Source organism: Fibroporia radiculosa (assembly GCF_000313525.1).
Source record: "Fibroporia radiculosa TFFH 294 genomic supercontigs, scaffold1595, whole genome shotgun sequence".
NCBI lineage: Eukaryota > Fungi > Basidiomycota > Agaricomycetes > Polyporales > Fibroporiaceae > Fibroporia > Fibroporia radiculosa.
The window spans coordinates 62,188-84,653 of record NW_012133312.1 but is presented as its reverse complement, the minus strand read 5'-3'; the positions used below and the strand labels follow the sequence as shown (position 1 = coordinate 84,653).

General features: G+C 51.9%; 7 protein-coding genes across 7 annotated transcripts; all 7 read right to left on the bottom strand.

Moving 5' to 3' along the window:
- Positions 1–1,575, bottom strand: FIBRA_03118 (uncharacterized protein; the record flags this gene model as incomplete). The annotated part of the gene is made up of 4 exons (XM_012324963.1): positions 1–37; positions 118–514; positions 573–1,412; positions 1,467–1,575. 4 exons carry the CDS (start codon positions 1,573–1,575, stop codon positions 1–3), a joined length of 1,383 nt encoding a protein of 460 aa, XP_012180353.1.
- A 2,027-nt stretch (positions 1,576–3,602) lies between these two features.
- On the bottom strand, positions 3,603–4,490 carry FIBRA_03117 (uncharacterized protein; the record flags this gene model as incomplete). Its single annotated transcript, XM_012324962.1, has 3 exons — positions 3,603–3,948; positions 3,977–4,274; positions 4,328–4,490. The coding sequence occupies 3 exons, from the start codon at positions 4,488–4,490 to the stop codon at positions 3,603–3,605; spliced, it is 807 nt and encodes a 268-aa protein (XP_012180352.1).
- Positions 4,491–5,353: 863 nt separating this feature from the next.
- FIBRA_03116 (uncharacterized protein) lies at positions 5,354–6,247 on the bottom strand (the record flags this gene model as incomplete). The annotated part of the gene is made up of 2 exons (XM_012324961.1): positions 5,354–5,596; positions 5,693–6,247. The coding sequence occupies 2 exons, from the start codon at positions 6,245–6,247 to the stop codon at positions 5,354–5,356; spliced, it is 798 nt and encodes a 265-aa protein (XP_012180351.1).
- A 2,178-nt stretch (positions 6,248–8,425) lies between these two features.
- Positions 8,426–9,992, bottom strand: FIBRA_03115 (uncharacterized protein; the record flags this gene model as incomplete). Its single annotated transcript, XM_012324960.1, has 4 exons — positions 8,426–8,480; positions 8,538–8,934; positions 8,990–9,835; positions 9,884–9,992. The coding sequence occupies 4 exons, from the start codon at positions 9,990–9,992 to the stop codon at positions 8,426–8,428; spliced, it is 1,407 nt and encodes a 468-aa protein (XP_012180350.1).
- Positions 9,993–11,684: 1,692 nt separating this feature from the next.
- On the bottom strand, positions 11,685–13,014 carry FIBRA_03114 (uncharacterized protein; the record flags this gene model as incomplete). Its single annotated transcript, XM_012324959.1, has 3 exons — positions 11,685–11,950; positions 12,006–12,857; positions 12,906–13,014. The coding sequence occupies 3 exons, from the start codon at positions 13,012–13,014 to the stop codon at positions 11,685–11,687; spliced, it is 1,227 nt and encodes a 408-aa protein (XP_012180349.1).
- Positions 13,015–14,302: 1,288 nt separating this feature from the next.
- FIBRA_03113 (uncharacterized protein) lies at positions 14,303–15,865 on the bottom strand (the record flags this gene model as incomplete). Its single annotated transcript, XM_012324958.1, has 4 exons — positions 14,303–14,339; positions 14,408–14,804; positions 14,860–15,708; positions 15,757–15,865. 4 exons carry the CDS (start codon positions 15,863–15,865, stop codon positions 14,303–14,305), a joined length of 1,392 nt encoding a protein of 463 aa, XP_012180348.1.
- A 2,323-nt stretch (positions 15,866–18,188) lies between these two features.
- FIBRA_03112 (uncharacterized protein) lies at positions 18,189–22,129 on the bottom strand (the record flags this gene model as incomplete). Its single annotated transcript, XM_012324957.1, has 7 exons — positions 18,189–18,246; positions 18,303–18,699; positions 18,758–19,582; positions 19,631–19,673; positions 20,694–21,004; positions 21,076–21,888; positions 21,943–22,129. 7 exons carry the CDS (start codon positions 22,127–22,129, stop codon positions 18,189–18,191), a joined length of 2,634 nt encoding a protein of 877 aa, XP_012180347.1.
- Positions 22,130–22,466: the final 337 nt, after the last annotated feature.

Genomic DNA, 22,466 nt, shown 5'->3' with positions numbered 1-22,466 from the left:
TTATACGAGCTCCTCCACTTGAACAGACACAAAAGACCTAGGATACAAATGAGTACTAGTATTAGAAGGAATATAGAATTCGGAGACAGTCCATAACAAATGTAAATGTTTACTCACGCAAGTCGTCCACTGGCATGTACAACAGGGAGACTAGATGCAAAGTGACTCCCCCAGGACTCCTCGGATATCACCTCCATCACTTCGCTGCGCCGAGTATGACAGTGAAGCTTGAAGGTGACTCTTTTCAAGGCAGGATACTGACGACTAGAGAAAACCTGGTCAAGAAGTGCATATGAGTCCTTGTCGACTTCATTCAGCGTATTCCGGATAATTGACGAGAATAATGCCCGGGTAGAATGGGGGATTAAGACGATCGTAATTTCGGTCAGTTTGGGAAGGAACGCGCGAGACAAAACCATTGCCGCTTTATGCAAGTTTTTGAGGTATAAGGAAATTGAAAAGACACGCAGATTTACAGCTGGTGTAAGATCAATTGGCAAGTCTGAGGGGAATCCTACAAGACGTCAACCGGACTTGCACTGTGTCGTCAATAAACCGCCCTGGCGACTCACCTAACGTGGAGATAAGACCTAGTAGCTCGATGTGCAGAGATGAGAGCGACTCGGCGGTCACACGGAGCAGCTCCTGGCACTTCTCCAAGCTCCGAGCATACCGGGGCAGGTGGGATAGTTGTGCGCCAATCAAGATGAGGAAGTCAACGACATCATCGCTGCCTACCATTTCGGCAGCGTCGAGCCGGAGGGGATATAATTTCCAGATTCGGCCCGCAACATCGCTATGCTTGTTGAAGGACACATCCCAGCATTTGAGGGACGACAGCCGCGGAAGTGCACGCAGAAGCCGGCCAAACACTACCGCAGACGGGACTCGCACCCTCTCGAGCTCGAGCATCCTGACTGACTCGAATGCGAGAGTGATGTGGACGAAGACCTGCGCATGCAGCTGTCGAGGCTCCCACTCGCACCCCCTGAGTAGGAGATGCTTGACTGAGGGCAGTTTCTGTGCCATGCACACAGCAAATGTCCCAAAGATGCTCATCGACTTCCCCTGGAAATGGAATGAGACTGTCCTGATGGCATGGCAGCGCTTGGTGTCCTGGTTCAGTTTGTTGATGAGGTGATAGACCTCTGTCTTGTCCATGCGATGTACATCAAGCCTCTCGCAAGTACGAAAGCGGCATCGGGCATACCACCCCCGACATACCCTTCCTAGTACACGCAGCCTCGCTTCATATGGCACGTCACGCCACAACACATCGACCCATTCGTCCGCCAGAACATCAATCACCTTCTCCCATAGTTCAATTGGAAGCTGAATCGAATGCTCAAGGGGCATATCAGCATCCAGCTGAGCAATGCTTGGCATAGAGCCTAACGATTTAGCTCTGCCATCTACACCTACGATGCTCAACGATAATGCATATTGAAAGCGTCGCATGCACTCACTGTCTCCATTTTCACAGCACATCTCTCTTTCCTCGGCTTGTGGCTCAGACACCGGTTCATTATCTCGTGCATTGAGTCGAATAAGCCGGGTTGCAGGCGGAGACGACATCTGTAGATGGTGGGAACGAGAGAGGTGTACCATGCCTCAGAGGTCCTTTCCCCGGCCTATAAGGTGTATGCTCGCAGGTCATACAGCCTCAATGCCCGGAGAATGTCCGCTCAGTGGACATCGATGACCACGTGGCCGATAGTGCATGTTGTCTGATACGCGCCAAGTACCACACACAGGCTTCTACAGAGCCTCACGGTCCTCTATATGGTCTGAGAGACACACGTTGAGATCTGCCAGTGTACTTTCACAGAAGGATGGCAAATATACCCCGCCAAGTCCTGAAGAACTAATGGAATAGAATTAACAGGGCGCGCTCGCGGGACAAGTGCCCACACCGCCCACCTCTGAGCGCGATGATCTCAATCATATGAAGTGCGCACAGGCATAGAATCACATTGACGAGAACGAGAGGAGAAAATAAACCATTCTCGCCGTCATAGAAATAGGGGCCTCTATAGAAATGTCCGGGGGTTGTGCTTTCTATCGAATAATCTCGGAAGGCGCAGACAGCACACTTATCTCCTAGTTGAAGACCAGCTCGAGCGCGGACTGTGTCTTGAACTCAGCGCATCGACGAAGTACCATTGGCAGCGTGACCATAAGTTGCAGTTGGGGTTGCTTATTCGTGCTGGAATCGTTCCCAATTGCGCGCTTCGCTGCACATCGCATCGGACGCCCACGCGCCCAGCGGGCAGGGTGCGTGGCGTAGCCGTGTATTCATTGCAAGTCGGAGGCTGGGAAATGGGGAAATTCAGATAGCGAGGCGGTCAGCAGGCGAGACCACTGATGCTTTGTGGGACGAGGAATTGGGCGAATGCGATGGAAGATTTTGCGCTGGAAGAGCCTGGAAGCCCATATGGGCGGTGGAATGTATGCGACATGTTCTTCTGCGTGTATGTCCATGCATGCACACCTTCCTGCCAAGTGTCAGCGCAGATACCGCTTTCAGTGTTATGTTAAATTACATATCATTATCTCACCGTGCCCTCTTCGAACTGTGCGAGATAATGATGTGAGATAGTGTCTGAGATAGGTATAAGGCGTGAGACTGGTGAGCATTGAGTTTGTCCTGCATCGTTGTGCTGCGCTGAAGATGAATTGCTCCGCGATGATCAAGCGTTCCACGTTCCACGCCTGCAATTATTGGTCGGTATTCGAACACCAGACCACACACCAAGATTTCAAGAACCTTCCATCAAGTATGTGAACCCCCCGTGTTTTACCCCACTTCTCGCCTACTTGAGGGCTCCACGTTGTTTCTGAATATCCAGGTCGGCCGCCTTAATTCGCTAAGGGCTCCTTGCATGTGGTGATCATTCCATTCAACGAGCGGGGCCAGAAACCGCCAGAGCTTTTTGGGCTGTCTGTTGAGAAATTTGGGTTGACCTAGGTACACCCACCAGTCCCTGTTGGATAGATCCCATGAGATAATGCTACAGGAAGAAAGCGTAAAGCGTCACATGTAGAGGATGAGATCGTACGTGGAAAGCGAGGAGAGTCCATGCGAGGAAAGAGGACAACAATGGCGACACGACGCGAGGCACGAGGCACATGGGCCCGCCCATTTCCTTTCTCGGCTATCGTAATACCTTCCTCACCCGGGCACAAGTTCCTCCGCTCTCCGTGTACGTAAGTCTGGCTAACTTGAATCCAAAGAATGCATGCACGCGAAAATTATCGGACTGCATAAGCAAGTACATCTATCAAAGCTAAGCTCCCCAGAATGTGTGCGTACCAGTAGGAGCAAGGTGAAAACCAGAATGTATATCCGCGGTATGCGAAGTTTTCTTGACACAAGCAAGCCACTGGTATGCGGAGTGCAGGAAATTTCGACAAAGTTTGACTCCACGTTGATGTCAGTCTGGCTCCGATCTCGGTCAGGTTGGGAAGAAATGCACGAGACAACATTCGTCCTACTCTGGCCAAGTAATCAAGCTTCAAGCTCAACAGTGAATGGCAAGACACATAGGCTGAGCGCTGGGGTAAGATCAATCACAGAGGCTGGGGAACGCATCCAGACGACATCAACCGGCAACATCACACAGCGTCATGAACAGCCGACTCGGACGCAGGGAGCGCTGCTTCGAGCGCCTTGCCCGGTTCTGGCCAAGCCATGTGAGATGAAGGAGACGTGCGCTGATCAAGACGAGAAAGTCGACGACGTCATCGCTGACTTTGAGATTGGCGGCGTCGAGTCGGAGAGGATGCTGCTCCCGGATTTGGCCTACGACATCGCAACGGTTCTCAAAACCCATACTCTGGCATGTGAGGGATGAGAGGGGTAGGAGTACACGCACAGGTTGCCCAAACACAATGGCAGGAGGGAACGTCACATCGAAGGGTTTGAGCATAGTCAATATGGACGAAGACCTGCGTATGAAGCCTCTCTGACACCCACTTGCCATTCTGGAGTGCGAAACGCTCTACTTTAGGCAGATTCTGTGTCATGTACACCGCAAACGACCCAAAAGTGTCGACCCTCCTCGTGAGCCTGATTGAGACCATCCGCATCCAGTCTGTGCACAGGACCTCGTCCTTCCAGTAATCCGCCGCACGGTCAATCACTTTCTCATATTGTTCAATCGGAAGGTGGATCGAATGCTCAAGGGACTCGTCAACGTCCGGTCGAGTGACAATCTTCAGCCCGGAGACTTCAACGGTGGAGAGCTCGGCATTCCTACTTGTACCTGCGAAGCCTAAAGATAGTGCACATTGAAAGTGTCGCACACGCTGTGTTTATTTCCACTACGCATATCCCTTCCCGCGGCTTCTGGTCCAGACATCGACTCGTCGTATCGAATATCAGGAAGAGGTGGGGATGACATCCGCAGATGCTGGGAGAGAGAGAGGCGATGATGTCTAACACCCATTCTCCAACCTATAAAGCGGTCTCGCTCGAGACCCACGATCATGATAGCTCGCGATTCGTGCGGCCTATCGAACCTGACAGTATTGCGCTGAATGTACAGAATCCGCATACCAGCATGTACACAAATTGGATCATGGTGTGAGCGAACATTGAGCATTGAAGCAGTCGGTGAGCAGGCTGAGACGTTGAGGGAAAGGAGATCAAAGACTGCGTGTTCGATAAGCCGGCCATCGCATGAACAGCGGTATGGCGCGTGAGGGCGAGAGGAGCGAACCAAGGCTGCACAAAAAAAAACAGAAATTATTTACGTGTCCCATGGCTTAGGAAAATGGAGTAGGTAAAACATGATGTGGGTAGCTCTCACCAACATGGCTATATCACGCAGATACCGACTCCAGCGTTCAGTGCGACACCGCTGAACTCGTTCGACGGGTGGTCCTCACACATATGTCAATTGCATGGACGTAGGTAACATTGCAGAAATTCGACGGTTGTCGGGAAGAGGATAGACGAGCGAAGGGATGTGCCAGCCTATCCGCAGATTGGAAGAGCCATATGGATGGGCATGCAGTAACGCCACGACGGTGGACAAAGGAGCAAGTCTCCGGAGGTTGCGAAATGGAAGCCAGAAGTACATTGCGAGGCATTACGTCCGAATGGACACAGACACAGAGCACCTAGAAACAGAGTGAGTACAGACGGAAGCAATGTGGAATGTGGAGACAACTGCATGCAATTGTTGACTCACACAAGTTGTCCACTAGTATGTAGAGCAGGAAGATTTGATGCAAAATGACTTCTCCAGGACTCCTCGGTTATCACCTTCATCACTTCGCTGCGCCGAGTCTCACAGTGGGGCTGGAAGGCGACCTTTTCTAAGACGGAATACTGATGATCGGTGAAGACCTAGTCAAGAAGTGCATAGGAGTCCTTGTCCACACCATCCAGCCCGTCCTTGATAAATGACGAAGAGAATGCCCCGGTATACACGAGCGTTGAAGTGATTGTAACCTCGGTCAGTTTGGGAAGGAGCACGTGAGACAGAATTTTCGCCACTGTGTCCAAGTCTTCCAGGTGGGAAGAGATCGAAAGGACGCCCAGGTTGACAGCCGGCGTAAAATCGACTAGAAAAGTCTGTGGGCGAAAATCCTAGAAGACGTCAACCGGTGTCGCACTGCATCGACAAGTGGCCTCGGCGACTCACTTCTCCCGAAGAAAGCACGTGGTAGCCCGACGTGCATGGACAAGAGACAAGAGCGATTCGGCGGTCACAGGGAGCAGCTCCAAGCACTTGTTCAGGCTCCGACTACGCCAGAAGAGGTGGCGCAGTTGTGCGCCGATAAACACGAGGAAGTCGGCGACGTCATCGCTACTCCACACTTCAGCGTCGTCGAGTCGGAGGGGATGCAATTCCCAGATTCGGCCTGCAACATAGCCATGCTTCTCAAAGACCACGTTCCAGCATTTGAGAGACGACAGCCGCGGGAGCGCACGCACGAGCCGCCCAAACACTGCCGCAGAAGGGAATAGCGCATCTCTGAGCTCGAGCACAGTGACCGACTCGAATGCGAGAGTGATGTGGACAAAAACTTGCGCGTGCAGCTGTCTAGGCTCCCACTCGCACTGCCAGAACGTGAGACACTCGGTTTGGGGTAGTTTCTGTGCCATGCACACGGCAAATGTCCCAAAGATGCTCGTCGACGTCCTCCCAAAATTGAATGAGACCGTTTTGATGACACGGCATCGCTCCTGGTCCTGGTTCAGTGTGTTGATCAGGTGATACACCTCCGTTTTGTCCATCCTCCTCACATTCAGCCTCTCTAGAACACGAAAGCGGCATCGGGCATGCCACCCACGACACACCCTTCCTAGTTCTCCCAGCATGTCTTCATATGTCTCGTCACGCCGGAAGACGTCCACCCGTTCGTCCGCCAGATAGTCAATCACCTTCTCCCATAATTCAATTGGAAGCTGAACCGAATGCCCATGGGACACGTCAGTTTCCAGTGGGACTCAGTGTTTGACATAGAACCTGAAGATTCAGCTTTGCCGTCTATCCCTACAATGTTCAACAATAACGCATAATATAGGTGTCGCATGTACTCACTGTCTCCGTTTCCACAGCGCATCTCCCCTCTCTCGGCTTGTGGCCCGAGCACCGACTCGTCATATTGTGTATCGAGTCCAAAACGTAGGGTCGCAGACGATGACGACATTTGCAGATGGTGCATGCAAGAGAGGTGCACCATGCCTCAGATGCTCACTCCTCAGCCTTTAAGGTGTTCGCTGTCGGGTCATAAGTACAACCCCGGTGTCTGGAGAAGGACGCTTATCAAATCTTATCGTATTGAACCTGGTATCATAGCCTGGAAGCACATACAAGCGCGCGCACGGTGGGATGTTGAACCAGGGCTGGAGCAACAAGGAAATTACCATCGCAGCTCGAAGTCTGGAAAATGGGTCATTCAGAGCGCAAGGCAGCAGGCGAGGGCACCGACGCTTTGTGGGACCAGGAATTGGGCGAGGTCGATGGAAGACTTCGCTCTGGAGGACCCCGAAAGTTGATATGGACGGTGGAATGTATGCGACATGTTCTTCAGCGCGTATCTGTGTGCATATATGTCTTTCTGCTAAATAGAAATACGGATGCTGCCTCCAGTGTTATGTGGAGTTACATATCATCCGGCTCGATTCCTGTTGACAGCTGAGTCGAATGGAGTTGGGGGTATCTGCATGTAATGCGATTCCATAGGACAAGGAATTAGCCAGTGATACAAATATCTCGCGCAGTTCGAAGAGGGCACGGTGAGGCAGTGTCTGAGGTAGGTATGCGGTAGGTTCATCCCCCATCGTTATGCTGCGTTGAAGATGACTTGCTTGATCACTATCCCCGCGATGCTCGAGTATTACACGCCTGATATTATTGATCAGTATTTAAACAAGAGACTCCACAACTAGATTTCAAGAATCTTCCATCGCGTACGTGAATCCCCTGCGGTTTACCCTCACTTCTCACCTATGTGAGAACTTCGCGCTATTTCTGAAAATTCTTGGTCGCTCATCTGAAGGCATCAAGTGCTCCTTGCATGTGGTACCCATTTTTATCGACAAGCGGGGCGCGAAACCGTTAGAGCTTACGCTGTTTGCTGAGAAATGCGAGTTGACTCAAGCTGCATGTACCAGTCCCTGTGGAATAGAACCGAAGAAATGATGCTACCCGAGTAAAGTAAAAGCTTCACATATAGAGATAAAGTCGGCGTGGAATTGGAAGGATAGTCCATGGGAGGAGAGAGGACGACGATGGCAACGAGGGGAGGCTGGTAGCGGCGCGTGGACCCGCCCATTTCCTTTCTTGGCCATCGCACGCCTTCCTCATCTAGGCTCAAGCTCTTCAAGAAGTTCAAGTCCCTCCGCTCTCCGTCCAGCTTTCCATTGGCCATATACGTGCTTTTGGCTCACTCAAGCTTCAAAGATGCATCTAGGCGAAAATTCTGGACGATTACCGGACTGCACAAGTAAGCGCTTTCATTCAAGCCAAGCTCCCGCGGATACATACCAGAACGCGAGGAGGCGCTGCGAGGAGTGAGAAAGCAAATTAGTTGGTTTGGAACTAGTATGTTAGCTGGTAATCTGTCTCACATACATGAGCGACGTGAGGCAAGACGCCGACTCGCGAGGCTAGCGCGTAACTTTGCGGGTGGTGAACGTGATGTAAACCTCACCAGAACTATTGTTATACGTCTGAAGATGTTGATAGTCACGCGCAGGAACGCACCAATAAATTATTCTAGGACGCGGTATACGCAAGACATGCGGCCTTGATTATGTGGCCTCCTCAAATTTGAATGTTTAGTGTCTTTATAGTGAATGGAGACACTCATCTCAAATTGGTGCACTCAAAATGTACAAGAAACAGGAAGAATCTATGCGGTCCACAATGTGCGAATATTCAGAGTGAAGTACATAGATGGCACAACGTTACGCGAGTTCCTCCACTCTAACAGATACAAAGGGCCTAGGATACGAACGAGCACTATTAGATGCAATGTAGAATTTGGAGACAGTCTATGACATGCAAAAGTTTACTTACACAAGTCGTCCGCTGGTGTGCAGAGCAGGAAGATTTGGTGAAAGGTGACTCCCCCAGGATACCTCGGATATCACCTCCATCACTTCGCTAGGCCGAGGCGCACAGTGAAGCTCGAAGACGACCTTCTTTAAGGCGGGATACTGAGGACTAGAGAAAGCCTGGTCAAGAAGTGCATAGGGATCTTTGTCAACTTGATCCAGCTTGTTCTGGTTAATCGACAAAGATAATGTCTTGGTATAGCCGAGCGTTGAGATGATCGTAATCTCGGCCAGTTTGGGAAGGAGCGCGGGAGACAGAATTTTTGCCGCACTGTCTAAGTCTTCAAAGTCGGAAGAGATTGAAAGGTCACGTAGATTGACAGCTAATGTAAGATCGATTGGAAAGTCTGGAGGAAATCCTAGAAGATGTCAACCGGCCTCGCACTGCATCGACAAGTAGCCTCGGCAACTCACGTTCCCGAAGTGGGAAATGTGCTAGGTCGATGTGCATGGACGAGAGCGATTCGGCGGTCACAGAGAGCAGCTCCGAGCACTCGTCAAAGGTCCAAGCACGCCAGGAGAGGTGGCGTAGTTGTGCTCCGATCAACATGAGAAAGTCAGCGACGTCATCGCTATCCACCAGTTCGGCGACGTCTAGTCGGAGGGGGTGCAGTTCCCAGATTCGGCCTGCAACATAGCCATGCTTGTCGAAGGACACGTGCCAGCATTGGAGGGACAACAGCCGCGGAAGCGCACGCACGAGCCGCCCAAACACTGCCGCAGAAGGGAATCGCACATACTTGAGCTCGAGCACAGTGACCGACTCGAATGCGAGAGTGATGTGGACGAAGACCTGCGCGTGCAGCTGTCTAGGCTCCCACTCGCACTCCAAGAGTATGAGACGCTTGACTCGGGACAGTTTCTGTGCCATGCACACAGCAAACGTCCCAAGGATGCCCGTTGACGTCCTCCACAAATCGAATGAGACCGTCTTAATGGCATAGCATCGCTCCGGGTCGTGGTTCAGTGTATTGATCAGGCAAAATACCTCCTTCTTGTCCATCCTCCTCACATCCAGCCTCTCTAGGCCACGAAAGTGACATCGGCCATGCCACCCCCAACATACCCTTCCTAGTGATCGTACCATGGCTTCATATGTATCGTCATACCAGAAGACATCTTCCCAGTCGTCCACCAAATAGTCAATCACCTTCTCCCATAGTTCAATTGGAAGCTGAATCGAATGCCCAAGCGACACATCAGCATCCAACGGGGCAGTGTTTGACATAGACCCTAAAGATTCAGCTTCGTCGTCTCCTCCTACAATGTTCAACGATGACGCACATTGTAAATGTCGCATACACTCACCGTCTCTATTTGCGCAGTACATCTCCCCTCTCTCGACTTCTGAGCCCAGCACCGATTCGTCATATCGTGTGTCGAGTCGAAGATGTGTGGTCGCAGGTAGAGACGACATCTGCAGATGGTGGGCGCAAGAGAGGCGCACAATGCCTCAAACGTTCACTCCCCAGCCTATCAGTATAAGGTGTTCGCTGTCGAGTCATACATTCCCGATGTCTGGAGAAGAACTGCTTATCAAACCTTATCGTATTAAACCTAATATCACAGCCGGGAAGCACGTACAAGCGCGCGCACGGTGAGATGTGGAATTAGGATTGACCATGGACTGTCGCAACACCTGCGCAGACCAGATGGTGCCCGGCCATTCATGCATCATGTCCAGCACTCTGCTCCGCATCGAAGTGGAAGAGACAGCACAATATACGTGCGCTTTGTTGCACGTCGTGTCGGACGCCCACGCACTGATTGGGGGTGCGTAGCGTAGCTGTGCATTTAACATAAGTCGAAGGTTGGAAAATGGAGGCATTCAGATCGCGAGGCAGCCAGTAGGCGAGAGCACCGACGCTTTTTGGGACGAGGAATTGGGCGAGGGCTCCGGACGACTTCGCGTTGGAAGAGCGGCCTGGCACACGGACTCCACTTTGGCCACCATTTCCTTTCTTGGCGATTGTGCGTCAACGTCCGACGCCCATGGTCAACAACGTTTGCTCTTTAAACTTCCTCGTTCTCTGCCCCGTTTATTCTCCTACCGTATTGGAATTCGAATGTTCATCTATCTCTCAAACATTTTGTGCCTACATAATCAATGACTCGCTTCTCGCATATCCCTCTGTGCCTGGAGGCCTGACATTTTCCAGCAGAAGTTGCGCCAGCGGCCTATCACTCGAGCCCGAGATACGGGTCGGATACCCTCTGAACTGAGATAGTCACACCTTGTTCCACATACATGCCGATAGGGTACAAACAACAGCTGCAGCCGTGTGCTGCTGCGACGACCATGCGCACGGAGTTTGGCTGGAATAGTCGCCCTATCCAAGGTACTTCATCAGGTATCGGTCATCATCCTGAAGTGGCGAGCAAAACTGGCATCCCTTTGGAATTCTGAGAAATATCTAGGGTGACCGCCAGACTGCGCCGCTGTCTTCAATTCGCTTGGGGACATTAGAATCAGGATCACGACATCGTGAATAGGAACAAAGCAAGTAGAGCCAGAGAGCGAGGGAGGGATGAACAACGCGGGTTGGCACAGATAACCATCGTCGCCCCAGAACCGGTTATGGCACCGCCGTTTGCTCTCACCCGTCGGACGAAGAGTCAGAATGTCTCGCGCTTGGGAAGTCGGCACATCGATCATTACGCGTGTTGCTTGCCCAACAGACCACACATCCGTACGGAGGCTCCCAGCTGGGGATATTTTGGGAATTTGAACGACTGGAAGCGAGATGGGTGAGAGATGCATATGCCAGAGCATGCAGGAAGTAGCACCGGCAGTGCTGCACTGGACAGGTACGAAATGATGCCACTAAGGAGAAGGGAGAAGCAAATCCCTCGCATGATGATGAAATTGAGACCATAAGTAAACCGCGAACATCATTTCCGCTCATCACCTACACAAACGGAGACAGAGGTCCTGGGATATGAGTGAGTAATTGCGAAAGTCCGCACCAATGGGCGGCGTCCATGGTGGTTCACTCACGCAAGCTGCCCTCTAGCGTGCAGTGTGGGAAGCCTTAAAGAAAGTTGGCTCCTCCAGGTTCCCTCGGATATGACATCCATCACTTTGCTGCGCGGAACGTAAGAGAGGAGATCAAAAGCAACCTTTTGTATGACGACTGGACAGAGCCTGGTCAATCAGTCCATAGGAGTCCTTGTCGGCGTTTTCCAGTCTTGACGAATATGACTTGGGACCTAAGAGCACTGACGTGATTCTGACCTCGATCACTGTCAGCTTAGGGAGAGACGTGCGAGACAAAACATTCGCTGCTCCTGGCAAGCCTGCGGGCGGAACAGTGAACGACAGGACACGCAGGTGAATAGCTGGGGTGAGATCAATTGTAAAGTCGGGGAAACGTACTGGATGACGTTAGCCGGCCTTGCGCTGCATCGACAAATAGCCTCGACGACTCACTTTTCCTGGAGATAAAACGTGGTAGCTCGAGGCATATGGACGAGAGCGATTCAGCGGTCACAGCGAGCAGCTCTGAGCACTTGTCCGAGCTCCGAGTACGCCAGACGAGGTGGCGTAGTTGTGCGCCGACCAAGACGAGGAAGTTAACAACGTCGTCGCTGTCCCGCACATCGGCGCCCTCGAGTCGGAGGGGGTGCAATTCCCATATTCGGCCCGCAACATCGCCACGCTTCCTGAAGGACACGCTCCAGCATGTGAGGGACGACAGGCGCGGAAGCGCACGCAGAAGCCGGCCAAAAACTGCCGCAGAAGGGAATCGCACCTCCATGAGCTTGAGCACGGCGACCGACTCGAATGCGAGAGTGATGTGGACGAAGACCTGCGCGTGTAGCTGTCCAAGCTCCCAATTGTACCTCCCGAGTATGAGGCGCTTGACTGGGGGTAGTCTCTGTGCCATGCACACAGCAAACGTCCCAAAGATGCTCATCAACGCCGAGTCCCACTGGAAATGGAATGAGACTGTCTTAATGGCATGGCAGCGCTCGGGGTTCTGCTTCAGTGCGTTGATCAGGCGATAGACCTCTGTCTTGTCCATGCGATCCACATCCAGCTTCTCCCAAGCACGAAAGCGGCATCGGGCATACCACTCCCGACACACTCTTCCCAGTACATGCAGCCTGGCTTCATATGTCACGTCACGCCACAACACGTCCACCCATTCGTTCGCCAGAACGTCAATCACCTTCTCCCATAGTTCAATTGGAAGCTGAATTGAATGCTCAAGGGGCATATCAGCACCCAGCAGAGCAGTGTTTGGTCTGGACCCTAAAGATTTAGCTCTGCCATCTACCCCTGCGATGTTCAACGATAACGCATATTGAAAGCGTCGCATGCACTCACTGCCTCCATCTTCACCGCACATCTCTCCTCCCTTGACTTCTGGCCCAAGCACTGGTTCGTCATACTGTGTGTCGAGTCGAAGAGGCAAGGTCGCAGGCGAAGACGACATCTGTAAATGGTGGGCTTCAGAGAGGTGCACCATGCCTCAGATGCCCACTCCTCGACCTATTAGTATAAGGTGTTCGCTGTCGTGTCATACAGCCTCGATGTCCGGAGAATGTCCGCTCAGCGGACCTTATCGTATTGAACTTAATATCACAGCCTGGCAGCACATACAAGTGCATGCACGGTAGAATGCTGAACCAGGGCTGACACAACCAAGAAATCGCCGTTTTCTTGCAACGAAAAGAGATCGGAAAAGTGACAGCTAAGTGACTGAGTACTAAACATCGAACGAGCCTCAGCCTGAGCGCAAGACGCGAGGCACGTGGGCCCGCTTATCTCCTTGGCTTAGCTATCGCTCGCCTTCCTCGCCCGAGCTCAAGTTCAAGTTTCTCCGCTCTCCGTCAGATCGTCCGACTTTCTATTGGCCATATACGTGCTTTGGCTCACCTAAACTCCAAAAATGCATCCAAGCGAAAATGATGGGCGATTATCAGACTGCACAAATAACCAGTTTTATCCAAGCTAAGCTCCCGCAGATGCATACTAGAACACGAGGAGCCGCTAGGAGTGAGAAAGCATGTCAGTCGATTTTGAATTAGTATATAAGCTGGTAAGCTGTCGTTCGCAGATGAGCGGCGTGAGGCGAGACGCTGATCCACGAGGCCGGCGCATAACTTTGTGGTGGTGAGTTGGACTTTGAACGAGAGCGCTCAGAGCGGTGAGTCTGCTTGCGATTGGTGCTGATTTCGTGGATGGGAAGGAGTCGTCCTCTAGAGAATACAACTCTTGCTGTCTAATGCCCAGTCGATGACCCGGTGCAGCAGCAGTGCCATCTGGGAATGTCGATGTCCTTGGGTCGCCTCAAGTTGCTGCGCGCCGTAGCGCACTACCCAAGTCAAAAATCCTAGTATGTCTCTGGGCAGCTACGTCCCCAGGTTGACCCGCGCCTCCGCCGCCGTCTCTGGGTGAGGCTCGTCTGCGACATCTCCCGCCTCCGTTCCGAAAAGCTCTTTAATGCCACAAGCACAAGCATGCGACTGCTCTGTACATTTGCTGGTGGCGATCGTGATGAGAAATTGAACCAGAACTCCTGTTTTATGCCTTAGGATATTGATAGTCACGCACAGGCACGCGCCAAGAAATGATTATAGTGTCGCATACACAAGACATGCAGCCTTGATTACGCGGCCACCTCGCATTCGAATGTTTAGTGTACTTTGCAGTGAATGGAGACACCCTAGGCGGCTCACAATGTGCAAATATTCAGAGTGTAGTACATAACCGGCACAACATTACGTGTGTTCCTCCATTCGAACAGACACATAGGGCCTAGGACACGAGTGAGCATTGTTAGAAGCACTGGAGACGATTCATGACATATGTAAATGTCTACTCACACGAGTCGTCCACTGGTGTGTAGAGCAGGGAGACGTGATGAGAGGTGACTCCCCCAGGACACCTCGGATATCGTCCCCATCAGTTCGCTGCGCCAAATCTCACAGCGCAGGTTGAAAGTGACCTTTTTCAAGGTGGGATACTGACGACTGGAGAAGGCCTGGTCAAGAAATGCATAGGAGTCTTTGTCAACTGCATCCAGCTTGTCCTGGATAATCGACAAGTGGAATGTCCCGGTATAATGGTGGATTGAAACGATGGTAAGCTCGGTCATTTTGGGAAGGAACGCGCGACACAGAATTCTTGCCACTCTGTCGAAGTCGTCGAGGTTGGAGACGATTGAAAGGACACGCAGGTTGACAGCTAGCGTAAGATCGATCACAAAGTTCGGGGGAAATCCTAGAAGACGTCAACCGGCGTCACACTGCATCGACAAATGGCTTCAACGACTCACGTTTCCTGGCGGTAAAATATGCTAGCTCAAGATGTATGGACGAGAGCGATTCTGCGGTCACAGCGAGCAGCTTCAAGCACATGTCTGAGCTTAGACTACGCCAGGAGAGGTGGCGTAGTTGTGCACCGATCAACACGAGGAAGTTCGCGACGTCATCGCTATCCCACAATTCGGCATCGTCGAGTCGGAGAGGGTGCAATTCCCAGATTCGGCCCGCAGCATCGCTATGCTTGTCAAAGGACACATCCCAGCATTTGAGGGACGACAGGCGCGGAAGCGCACGCATGAGCCGCCCAAATACCACCGCGGAAGGGAATCGCACATACTTGAGCTCGAGCACAGTGACCGATTCGAATGCGAGAGTGATGTGGATGAAGACCTGCGCGTGCAGTTGTCCAGTGTCCCAATCACAGCGCCAGAATGCGAGACGCTCGGTCCTAGGTAGTTTCCGCGCCATGCAAATAGCAAACATCCCAAAGATGCTCATTGACTTCTTCTGAAATTTGAATGAGACCGTCTTGATGGTATAGCAGCGCTCGGGGTTCTGGTTCAGTGTGTTGATCAGACGATAGGCCTCCTCCTTTTCTATGGGCTTCTCCACAACAAGCCTCTCCCAGGTACGAAAGAGGCATCGGGCATGCCACCCCCGACACACCTTTCCTAGTTCTCGTAGTCTGGATTCATATGTCTGATCAAACAAAAAGACATCCACCCATTCATCCGCCAGATAGTCAATCACTGTCACCCATAATTCAACTGGAAGTTGGATTGAATGCCCAAGGCACACATCAGCTTTCAGTGGAGAAGTGCTTGACATAGACTCCAAAGATTCAGCTCTGTCGTCTACCCCTACAATGTTGGACGATAACGCACATTGTAAATGTCGCATACACTCACCGTCTCTATTTCCGCAGCACATCTCCCCTTCCTCGACTTGTGGCCCAGGCATCATTTCGTCATATTGTGCATCGAGTTGAAGAGGTATGGTCGTAGGCGGAGACGACATCTGCAGATGGTGGGCGCAAGAGAGGTACACTATGCTTCAGATGCCCATTCCTCGGCCTATAAGATGTTCGCTGTCAAGGTATACAACCCCAATACCTGGATAATGCCCGCTTATCGAACCTTATCAAATTGAATTTCATATGACAGCCTAGAAGCACATGCGAACGCGCGCACGACAGGATGCTATACCAGGACTGGCACAACAAGAAAATTACGATTTTCTTGCTATGGAAATGGATGGGAGAGGCAACGGCTGAATTGAGTAAGCTTTTTTCCCCGCGCACAATAGGTCTTTCCTTACTAGGGAAATGGACATTGCCTTGCTGCGTACTGTCACAACACGTGCGCAGAGCAGCATCTGAAGAGTAGACGTGCGTCCCGCACTCTACTGCGCCGCAAAGCAGAATAGAGAGCACAATATACACCGCACGCACACCGATCAGCACGTGGCCGATAGTGCTTGTTGTCTGATACGCGCCAAGTACCAACACGCAGGATTCTACAGCGCCTTGCAGATCGCTATGTCGTCCGGAGCAGCATACGCTGGTACCTGTTAGTGTCTTTTCACAGGAAGGAAAGGATACTCCACCAAGTCCGGAAGAGCCAATGAAATGGGATCAAGAGGGCGCGCTCGCGGGACAAGTGCCTACACCACCCACTGAGCGCGATGATCTGAGTCATTTGAAGTGTGTACAGGCAAAAAGAATCAGATTTACGGGGACGAAAAGATGAAATAAACTATACTCCCCGTCTTGGAAATGGCCTCTACGTAAATGTCCGGGGGGCTGTGCTTTCTATCGAATCGGCTCGGAAGGCATAGACAGCACCCTTATCTCCTGATTGATGACCAGCTCAAGCGTGAACTGCGTCGTGAACTCAGCGCATCGACGAGGTACCATTGTCAGTACGGCTACAGGGTGCAGTTGGAGCTGCCTATTCGCGCTGGAATCTTTCCCGATTGTGCGCATCGCATCGGACGCCCACGCGCCCAGCGGGCAGAGTGCGTGGCGTAGCTGTGCATTCATTGCAAGTCGGAGGCTGGAAATTGGGGAAATTCAGATAGCGATGCGGTTAGCAGGCGAGGGTACCGACACAGTGTGGGACGAGGAATTTGGCGACGGTGATAGAAGACTTTGCGCTGGAAGAGCCTGAAAATTCATGTAGACGGTGGAGTGTATGCGACATGTTCTTCTGCGCGTATCTCCATGCATGCACACATTCCTGCCAAGTATTAGCGCAGATACTGCTTTCACAGTGTTATGTAGAATTACATATCATTATCTCGCACAGTTCGAAGAGGGCACGGTGAGATAGTGTCTGAGATAGGTATAAGGCGTGAGGCTGGTGAGCATTGAGTTCGTTCTGTATCGTTGTGCTGCGCTGAAGATGACCTGCCTCGAGCGTTTCATGTTCAACACCTGAGATCATTGATCAGTATTCGAACGAGAGACTACACACCAGGATTTCAGATTTCAATGGTTTTCCCCTACTTATCGTCTACATGAGGGCCCCGCGCCATTTCTGAAAATCTCGGTCGCCCACCTTAATGCACCCAGTTTTCCTTGCATATTTTTACTGTTCTATTCAACAAGTGGGGCACGAAACCGTCAGAGCTTGGGCTGTCTGTTGAGAAATGTGGATTGATCCAAGGTGCATGCACCAGTCCCTGTTGAACAGAGCCAAGAACATAATACTAAAAGAAGCAAGCAAAAGCTTCACACGTAGAGGATGAAGGCAGGCGTGGGATTGCAAGGTTATTTCGTGCGAAGAAAGGGGATGGCGACGGCGACGACTCGGAGGCGGAGCAAGGCTCAAAGCACATTGAGCCCGCCCATTTCCTTTCTTGGTCATTGCAGCGGCCGCCTTCCTCAGGCTCAAGTTCAAGTTTCTCCACTCTTCGTCCTACTTTCCATTGACCCTCATGCGTGCACGGGGAGGAGTCGTCCTCTCGGGAATACACAAGCTTGCTGTCTATCGCCAACCGGTAACACAGTGCTGCGGCAGTGCCACAAGCATATGACTGTCTTATAGATTTTCTGCCATTGGTGACCATGACGATCAATTAACCAGAACTACCCTTATGCATCAGAAGATATCGAAAATCATGCGCAGGCCCGCGCTGATGGAGGATTCTAGGGCGAAAAATACACAGGACTTGTAGCCTTGGTCATGCAGTCTCCACGCATTTGAATGTTTAGTGTACTCTACGGCGAATGGAGACACTCGTCTCAAAGTGGCGCACTAAACAGGTACAGGTAACAGGAAAAATACAGGCGGCGCACTATGTGCAAATCTTCAGAGTGAAGTACATAGTCAGCGCAACATTATGTGTGCTCCTTCACTCCAACAGACACAAAGGACCTAGGATATGAGTGAGTATTGCTAGAAACAATGTGGAATTTGGAGACAGTCCATAACATATGCAGATGTTTACTCACGCAAGTCGTCCACTGATGTGTAGAGCAGGAAGATTTGGTGCAAAGTGACTCCCCCAGGACACCTCGGATATCACCTCCATCACTTCGCTGCGCTGCGTCTGACAGTGAAGCTTGAAGGTGACCTTTTTCAAAGCGGGATACTGACGACTAGAGAAAGCCTGGTCAAGAAGTGCATAGGAGCCCTTGTCGACTTCATCCAGCTTGTTCTGGATCATCGACGAAGAGAATGTCCCGGTCTGATGGAGCGTTGAGATAATCGTAATCTCTGCCAGTTTAGGAAGGAACGCGCGGGACAATATCATTGCCACTCTGTTCAAGTCTCCGAGGTCGGAGGCGATTGAAAGGGAATGCAGGTTGACAGCTGGCGTAAGATCAATTGGAAAGTCTGGGGGAAATCCTAGAAGACGTCAACGACCTCGCACTGTGTTGTCGATACAACAACCTTGGCGACGAACCTCCGGTGGGGAAAAAACGCACTAAGTCGACGCGCATGGACGAGAGCGATTCGGCGGTCACAGGGAGCAGCTCCTGGCACTTGTCCAAGCTCCTAGTACACCAGAACAGGTGGCGGAGGCGTGCGCCGATCAAGACGAGAAAGTCAACGATATCATCGCTGTCCACCATTTCGGCGTCGTCGAGTCGGAGGGGATGCAATTCCCATATTCGACTCGCAACATCGCCATGCCTCTCGAAGAACACGTTCCAGCATTTGAGAGACGACAATCGCGGGAGCGCGCGCACAAGCCGCCCGAACACCACCGCAGAAGGGAATCGCACTGCGTCGAGCACGAGCGTCCTGACCGACTCAAATGCGAGAGTAATGTGGACGAAGACTTGCGCGTGCAGCTGTCCAGTGTCCCACTCACAGTGCCAGAATGTGAGACGCTCGACTCGGGGCAGTTTCTGTGCCATGCACACAGCAAATGACCCAAACATATCGACCGACGTCCTCCCAAAATGGAATGAGATTGCCTCGATGGCACGGCATCGCTGGGAGTCCTGGTTCAGTGTGTTAATCAGTTGATACACCTCTTTTTTCTTCCTTGTCACATCCAGCCTCGCTAGGATACGACGACGGCATCGGGCATACCACACCCGACACACGCGCCCCAGCTCGAGCAGCAAGCGATTGCGCATCTCCGGGTTCCAATACTCGACCTCCCAGCAGTCCGCCAAATAGTCGATCACATTCTCCCATAATTCAACTGGAAGCTGGATCGAATGCTCATGAGGGTGCACATTAGCCTTAGAGGCCAGTGCATCCATCTCGCTGTCCGCCCCTACGATGCTCAACGATAACGCACATTGTAAGTGTAGTATGCACTCACTGTTACGCATCTCGATGTCAAATCCGGATACCGAATCATCACGCTGCATACCAGTGAGAGGCCGAGTCGCAAACGATGGGCGAAGGGAGCGGTGCACCATGCCTCAGACGTCTACCTTGGCCTATAAGGTATCTTCTGTCGGATCATCACGATCATATCCCCGATAGCTGGGCTGCGCATCGAACTTTATCGCGTTGAATCTAATTTCACAGCCCGAATGCATATACTTCCAAGAGCGCGTGGCGGGATATTGGACTACCAGGGCCACACTCACAACACCTGCACAGGACAGTGCTCGCGCAGCAGATACGTCCCAAGACATCCATATTCAACTCTCTGTCCCACACCCAACTAGAAGAGAAAACGCAGTGTGTGTAGCACGCCCATGACAGTTGAATTAGCAGGGCGCGCTCGCAGCACAAGTGCCCATGCCATGCACCTTTGAACGCGGTGACGACGTCAACCATACTGCGCATAACAACCAAATTTGAGTGCCACAAGGACAAAGAAAGCGAATCTTCCGTCTTGAAAAGCAGGGCCTCTATAGAAGTACGTTGTGCTCGTCATGGAACCGGTTCAAGAGGCGGAGTTGGTAACATGCTCTCCTCTCGATCGATAACCAGCCCGAGTAATACGGATGGACGCACGCCAGTGCCAGTGAAACATAATCAAGGAAAGAGTGTTGAGGGCAGAGACCAAGTATGCAAAGGCGAGGAGACTGCGCAGACTTGGCGTAGATGTCAGAGAACTCATGTAAGAAACGCCTGAAAGGAAACCAACGAATTGGGTGACGCGCACGGGCTGGCCCTGCAGCGCTGTATGTATGAACACGGTGTGGGTTGCGAAGTCAAAGCCCGACGTCAATTGTGAGCTCATCTCCACTCATCATACACCCGAGCAGACACAGATGCCCTAGAATATGAGCGAGTATAAGTAAGAGCAAGGCGAGAACTAGAATTTATCTACAGCGTATGCAAGGTTTTACTCACACAAGCCGCCCACTGGCATGCAGTGCAGGAAATTTCGACGAAGTTCGACTTCTCCAGGAGTCCTCAGATATCACCTTCATCACTTTGCTGCGCCAAATTGCACACTGGAGCCGAAAAGTAAACTTTTTCAGGGCAAGATATTGGTGACCGGAGAGTGTCTGGTCGATCTGTGCATAGCAGTCCTTGTCGACGCGATCAAGCTCGTCCTGGATGAATGACGACGAAGTGGCTGCGCCAGACGTCGATGTGAGTCTAGCCTCGATCTCGATCAGGTTGGGAAGAGACGCGTGAGATAAAATCCGTGCTGCTCTGGCCAAATCCTCGAGCTCGACAGTGAATGACAAGATACGTAGGCTGACCGCTGGGGTAAGGTCAATCATGGAGGCTGGAGACCGCATTCAGACGGCGTCAACCGACATTACTCGGCGTCATGAACAAACGGCCTTGGCGACGCACCTTCGTTGGAGGCATAATACGGTAGTTCAATGTACATGGACGAGAGCAACTCGGCAGTCGCAAGGAGCAGCTTTGAACACTTTGCCAGGTTGTGGTCATGCCAGGTGAGATGGCAGAGACGAGCGCCGATCAACGCGAGAAAGTCGACGACGTCATCGCTGACTTTGAGATTGGCGGCGTCGAGTCGGAGAGGAAGCCGCTTCCAGATTTGGCCCACACCATCGCAAGGCTTCTCGAAGCCCACACTCCAACATGTGAGAGAGGAGAGAAGTGGGAGCGCACGCACAAGCTGCCTAAACACAACGGCAGAAGGGAATGTCACCTCGAAGAGTTCGAGCATAGTGACCGACCCAAATGCCAGAATCACATGGACGAAGACCTGCGCGTGCAGCTGTCCAGCGGCCCACTCACATTCCCGGAGGGCGAGGCGTTCAACCTGGGGTAGCTTTTGCGCCATACATGCAGCAAACGTCCCAAAGGCATCGACCCTCCTGTTCCAGAATCTGATTGAAACCATCTTGATGATACGGCGTCGCTCTAGGTCTTCATCCAGTCTATCAATGAGGCGATATATCCGCTTCTTGTCCATCCTTTTTGCTTCAATCCTCTCCTGGGCACGAAAGAGGCATCGGGCATGCCACCTCCGACACACCCTCCCCAGCTCTCGCATCCAAGCTTCGTACATGACCTCATCCTTCCAGTCGTCTGCCAGATAGTCAATCGTCTTCTCCCATAACTCAATTGGAAGTTGGATCGAATGCTCAAGATCAGCTTTCGGTCGAGCATTCTTCAGGATCGACACGAGGGATTGCGCTATGCGAGAGAAGTTCAACGATGATTCATAGTGTAAATCCGGCACGCACTCACTGTCTGTATTTCCACCACACATCCCCCGTCTTCTGACTTCCGGTCTAGGGACCAATCCTTCGTGGAGCATACCGGGGAGAGGAGAGTCGCAGGTGGATATAGCATCCAGAGACGGTGTGCGAGGGGGAGGCGCACGATGCCTCGGGTTCCCACTCCCAAATATATAAGGCGTCCTTTCGGGTCCCATGGCCCCGACAGCTATATGGCCCAAGCGCTACAATATCAGACTTTACCGCGCTGAACATGCTCCAACCGCATACAAGCGCATACATTGCTGGAATGCGACTAGCTATGCATTACAACACCGTCATCGCAAACGCAGCGCAGCACATGGTCCGAATAGCAGACCCATCTTCGGCTTTGAGCCGACAGAGACGGCAGGGCACAACACGCCCGTGAGCGCGTATCCGATTGCCCGTGTCTTCCGATACACATCCAATGCCGAGTACACATGATCCAGCTTCTATGGCGCCTCGAAAGGCAACATGAGTCGCCTCAGACACTGCATGTTAGCGCTGATTCCC